At 34.6% G+C, this 5751-nt stretch overlaps 1 protein-coding gene across 8 annotated transcripts; it reads left to right on the plus strand.

Annotated features, from left to right (window-relative positions):
* Nucleotides 1–795: 795 nt before the first annotated feature.
* On the plus strand, nucleotides 796–5484 carry LOC131020456 (uncharacterized). 8 transcript variants are annotated; one of them, XM_057949270.1, is made up of 7 exons: nucleotides 796–1156; nucleotides 1608–1784; nucleotides 1995–2077; nucleotides 3718–3879; nucleotides 4228–4338; nucleotides 4737–4803; nucleotides 4885–5484. In XM_057949270.1, exons 2-7 carry the CDS (start codon nucleotides 1667–1669, stop codon nucleotides 5160–5162), a joined length of 819 nt encoding a protein of 272 aa, XP_057805253.1. In that variant the 5' UTR covers nucleotides 796–1156; nucleotides 1608–1666; the 3' UTR covers nucleotides 5163–5484. The 8 variants fall into 8 exon arrangements, with proteins under 8 accessions (XP_057805253.1, XP_057805248.1, XP_057805247.1 ...); XM_057949265.1 differs by having other exon boundaries at nucleotides 827–1051; XM_057949264.1 differs by having other exon boundaries at nucleotides 827–985.
* Nucleotides 5485–5751: the final 267 nt, after the last annotated feature.

Consider the following 5751-nt stretch of genomic DNA (forward strand, 5'->3'; position numbering starts at 1 on the left):
TGAAAAATTTGAAATATCCTACTCCATTTAATTAACTTCAAAATTGGATTAATTAGACAAGTAATGATAAAGTGTGGTGGGTCCATTTGGTAAAGTGTAGTAATTTAAAAAGTAAGGGAGGATATATATGTCCAAAAAGCATAGTAGAAAGTTAATTGGTGGACAAAATTTTAGAAGGAAACAGAAAGTTGATTCGTGGACGGAGGGAGTAGTATATAAAAATAAAACATAACAAAGATAACCTTGTATTAATTAAAAACCCAAAAGCATACACGATATATGGAAGTAGAAATAATTCGATAGACAAAGATAACCTTGTATTAATTAAAAACGCAGTGAAAGTGTGTGTATTAAAATAAAATTTTATTTAAAAAAATATTACAAACATTTAAATTTAAATTCAAAAAAAATTATATGCTTATAGTAAGAAATATTAGTAAGAGATTAAAAAAATGAAAAATACTTAAAGGTGTTAAATGTCCGTTAAGAGCATGAGGCATTTTGCACTCTTTATGATATGTTGAGGGGCTAATAGCCCAAAATCAAAAGATAGGGAGGTAAACGTGTTAAAAATTGTATGATAGGGGGCTATTTGCTACTTCTCCCTTGATTAGATAATACATATCTCTCGTAATTCTAAGAAAAAAAATTATAGAGTTACTGCACTTAAATTAAATAAATAAATAAACTAAACCGAGCATACAAATATACAATGATATAAACAAATTTGGGCTCTTAGTTGGGTGCAATAAAATTAAATCAATAGCCCAAAATGTGAAAGCCCGCATTACATAAAATTAGTGAGAGATTGTAAGAGGCCTAAATAAAAAGTACTGAGATGAGAAAGCCTTTTTTGAGAAAACAGATCAGAGCTTAACGTTGCTCATTATTTCTTGGCTATTTTCTTCTTCGCAATTTCTGCCTGCTATACCTTCTTCTTCTTCACTAGGCAGACGCTGGCTTCTTCTTCTTCTTCTTCTTCATGGTATTTCTGTTTTCTTTGATTCTTTCCTTTCTATTTCTTCAATCCATAAAGAATTTGGGCTTAAATGTAATATTTCTAAGATTGAAAAAGTGTTTGCGTTTTGAACAGCAGAAACGCAAAGATGCATTTTTAGTATTGAAAACCTGATCAAATTGCTTACTCCATTTTGTAGTAAGCAAAATACAAATTGCTTACTGCATTTTGAGTTTTTCATTTTAGGGCATCAGCTTTACTTTACTTGTATGCGTGGTACTTTATCGCTCACTTAATTTATGTTTGTGTATTGTATGTTGTATTTGTGCCGTGTGCGTGCCTGCTTATGTGCTGTAAGCTCACTCAGTCATGTCTTTATAATTCACTTTCTAGTTTTATTTTCCTTCTAATCGTGAATTGTTGTAAGGTTTATTTGAAATGTTTCATGTGCGTGCAATGTGTTCGACGAAATGCCAGCTTGTCTCTTTTGTTGGAAAATAATTTTGCTCGTGTATGTAAAGGTTATCCATTGTGGAATGCATTTTACTTTCGGGAAGTTGAAATTGATTTCGAGTTTTGATAGTTCTTAGTTAATTGCATTTGATTCCTCAGTGTTTTTTTGACATTTGCTGGAATTGTGATTTTGTAGATAATTTGATATTTCTAGTGGGGGAAGTCTAGATTGCAGAGAATCTGTTTACCTAGATTATGGCGGGTTGGCACAGGCATTTGCAGTCGTTCATTCGTCAGGTTGCAAGGAGATATGAATGCAGCCACATCGCTTCGTTCAGTACTTTCAACCAAGCAAAGGCTTCACTTGTGTCTGGTAATTTGGTCTTTGTGTTGAATGCAGAATTGGTGATTGATTGGACCATATAGACACCACAGACCTATGGATTGCAACATGATAATAGCGATTAAATTTGACAAAATAATCTTCTGAGACCTTCTACTTTGCATGGATCTGTTTTTTATATTTATGTTTCTTGAGTTGTCCATTAAGTTTATTAAATTTCTTCCTATCTAACCTTCTCAGGTGAACTGCCCCCCTTGACTAGTCTCCGTAACTCATTGTTTCCGACTATCTCAAGGTCACCGTTTCTATATACACAGAAATTGGTAATCCTACAATGCCTACCTTCTTTTTTAATCCAAAGTTGCTGTAAGAAAATTCTATGATTTTGTTATACTAATAATTTTAACCAGTTTGAGTGTTTATCTGAGAATTGTTTAAAATTCCCAGATAACCGCCTTAATTTTTTTTTTTTTTGGATTTCTAAAATAGAATTGGGCTCGCAGTGATGTTATGCTCGTATAAATCACTAATTCTGTGGCACCTACTCAAATCAATAAATCCTATTCTGATAACAAAGTAGTTACATCATTGTTTTCTGGTATCTAATAAGAGCTTCTTTACTTTTTTGGACGGGATGAAATGTATGATTTGTTGAATTATCTTATATGAATTATCTCATCCTTACTTTATGTGAATAATTTAGTGATTAGTAATATCTTTAATTAAAAACATGGGTAATATTTTAAGACTATAAGTTTAATAGTTTTGGGAAGGGATTTGGATTATTTCATGCCACTCATAACTGTGATGAGATATCCCTCAAAATTGTAATTTGAACTAAGTTTTAAGGGGGTGCTTGGTATGCTGGAATGGAATGGTGGGAGGAATGGAATGACTATTCCCACAGGTTCAGGAAGGAATTTCTATGCCTAATCTAGTGGGAATTGTGATTCCTATGAAAACAATATACCGAGCAAATGAATGGAACGGAGAAGGGAATGAAATGGTGATTCCTACCTCTATTCCAGTTCTTTGCTTGATACAATATTTTTTTTTATTAAGGAATCACCTTTCCTACCTGTACAGAAATAGCCATTCCTTCCACCTACCATGGTATTAGTCATTCCTAATCCTTCTAAATTTAGGTTTTGACAAAATTACCCTGGTATAATTTATGATTTTAGAATTTTAACATTAGAATGTTTAGAGTTCAGTTCGACTCATTTTGATTTCTGACTCTCTCTCTCTCTCTCTTCACCAGCTCTATTTGTATTTACGTTTATAATTACACACAAATATTGAGGCTAATTTGTTCTTCTAGTTCAGTTTTTTATACTCTCTCAAATTGTATAAATGACTTTTATAATTACACAAATAGTGAGGCTAATTTGTTCTTCAAGTTCAATTTTTTATGCTCCCTCTCTCTCTCTCTCTCTCAAATTAAGCCACAGATGATCTCCAGTTCCAGGCAGCTATTCTCAGGCATGTGGATAGGCTGCTGTGCGATTCCACTATATTAAGCTGTCAATAAATTTAAGATATATCATATTAATCCTATGCTAATAGGACAATCACACTTCCATTCCTTTCGTATTTTTTGTGCATACCAAGCATGGGTTTACCCAAGGTTTGTCATTCGTTTCCTGTCCATTCTATTCCCCCCTCATTACATTCCATTATACCAAGCACCTCCTTAAGCTTTTATCACGGGCTTCATCATTTAAAATAAAATTGTGAATAACTTGGATAAATTAGAATGTCAAGCTAGTCGCACGAAGTGAATGGGTCCTAAATTGATTATATTCGCATGTAAGTGTTATTTGCACGATCTAACTGTATTTACTATGTTTCTTGGTTTGGATTCTTCAAATGGCTAGTATAGCAACCCACTCTACATAATATGTCATCAATTTCTTCTTTACTTACTTTTTCCTTGTTGTGAACTTGACCTTCCCTTTGACAGGAATTCACTAGTTCAAGGAGCTTACTAGCTGCTGAAGGAACTCCAACATCTTCACCACTATTACCAGCTTTACCATCAAGTACTGGAGCTGGAAATACTGAAACTCAAAAGGCCATTTCTAAACCTTCAAAGGTTCAAGCGGTTTTAAAGGGAATAAAGCAGGTAGAGCCTCCTCTATCCTGTTTCTGAGCAATTGCAAACCTAGATCAAAGAAATCCTGGACCATGTTGTTTGGAAATAAAGCTTACTAATTAACTGTTTTGTGGACAAATAATGAGCATCAAGCTATGGTAGCTCACGACATTCGTGCAAACTGGATACTTGCTTCTTTTTCTCTTTAATATATATAAAGTTGTTTATCATTTTCTTCATAAGGGCCTAGCCATCGGTGGGAATCTAGGTACTGTAGAGAAGGAACCTGTGTAGGTATTCAATTGATGTTCCGTTTCTTATGCAATTTTGTGAATCTTTTACCCTCTTTTCCCATCTTAACATGTTAGTTTCTTTCAGAGCCCTAAGAAACTGAATTTGGTGGCTGCACTGGTCCGAGGAATGCGTGTTGAAGATGCACTGTTGCAATTGCAAGTGACGGTAAAGAGAGCTGCTAAAACTGTCTACCAGGTGAAACTCTATTCTGTATCTTCAATCAAGTTAGATAATTTCTCAGGTCACTGTATCATCGAGCCTGCCATCTATCAGATTACAACTGAAGCTGAGATGGTGTTAGGTTGTGTGCGTTCCAAAATAGGTTTCTAGTTTATCTTTTTACGCTCTTCATTCTTTCACTATTAATTGTATGCATCATCATTTATGAATGCAAAAGTTGAACGAATTATATGAGAACAGCAAACCTGCCCTCTGATGAAGGTGCCACGACCTTCAAATTATTCTTCTTGTTTTATTTGCTTGTTTAAACCTTTCCTGACTGCAGTTCCTGTTAACGTCCTCCTCTTTGATTGACTAGCAACAAAATTATATGTTTTTCCATAGATGTTGTAAAATGAAAGGCATATGTGCAGGTTATACATTCAGTACGCGCCAATGCAACACACAATCATGGACTCGATCCTGACCGCCTTCTTGTTGGTAATATTCACATTTTTCTCTTGTTTCAATTTCTTCAGTCCACCATCATATTGCTTCTTATTTGGTCGTTATGTAATGTAGCCGAGGCATTTGTTGGCAAGGGAACCCATCTGAAGAGGGTATCATACCATGCGAGGGGCAGAGCAGGAATAAGAGAGAGAGCAAGGTGTCGGCTGACTGTGGTGGTAAGGGAGATAACAGCAGATGAGGAGGCGGAGATAGCTAAGTTGAAGGTGCACAACCTCCGTAAGCTTACTAAAAGAGAGAAACGGCTCGTCCCTCATCAACTTATCGAGACCACTCCCGTTTGGGATCGCAAGAACAGATCTAGAAGCCAAGAATCAGCTGCATTCCATTAGTCCACCACATGATGCTAGAGTCGAACTCCAAAATCAAGTTGATGATCATCTTCTGCTTCACTTTTCTGCAATAAGTTAGTTAGACATTGCTGCTTTCTTCTTAAGTTTAGCCAAACTTTCCTATATTTTTTTATAAGACTTTGCCTATAAAAATTTTAACGTCGTTTAAGGTTTTTTAACATGTCATTGCTTCATAGATGCATCATTCATTTAGGCATCGAATAGTGTGTAAATGAGTGATTGATGATCATTTTTGTGAGGCATAATATGTTCTCCCTTTCTGTCATTGACCTTAATCTATTTTTCTTTTTTGGTTGTTTCATTGATGTTGTCTTATTTTTATTTTTGGTAATGATTGATTTTATACTATAAACAATATGGTTTCACACCTATACATATTTTTTACTACACTAATTATATTCTCCTTAATAACCCCTTAATAAGTGTGCCCAAAAGAAATGAAACAAGAATAATGGAAAAGAGGGAACATTGTCTCAGTATATTTTAAGGACCTAGAAAATGGATGAATTTTTTGGACGACGAGAGAAGCATTTATTTGATGTAGTACTTTTCTTGTTTTTTTGAGAGA

This window comes from Salvia miltiorrhiza, chromosome 4, assembly GCF_028751815.1.
Source record: "Salvia miltiorrhiza cultivar Shanhuang (shh) chromosome 4, IMPLAD_Smil_shh, whole genome shotgun sequence".
In the NCBI taxonomy this organism is placed as follows: domain Eukaryota; kingdom Viridiplantae; phylum Streptophyta; class Magnoliopsida; order Lamiales; family Lamiaceae; genus Salvia; species Salvia miltiorrhiza.

Excerpts from the sequence above, each read along its gene's own strand:
- LOC131020456 (XM_057949263.1), top strand. The coding sequence starts at position 1,667 with ATGGCGGGTTGGCACAGGCATTTGCAGTCGTTCATTCGTCAGGTTGCA. Across the intron at positions 1,785-1,994 it reads AAAGGCTTCACTTGTGTCTG|GTGAACTGCCCCCCTTGACT; the intron begins GTAATTTGGTCT and ends TAACCTTCTCAG. Across the intron at positions 2,078-3,717 it reads TTCTATATACACAGAAATTG|GAATTCACTAGTTCAAGGAG; the intron begins GTAATCCTACAA and ends TCCCTTTGACAG.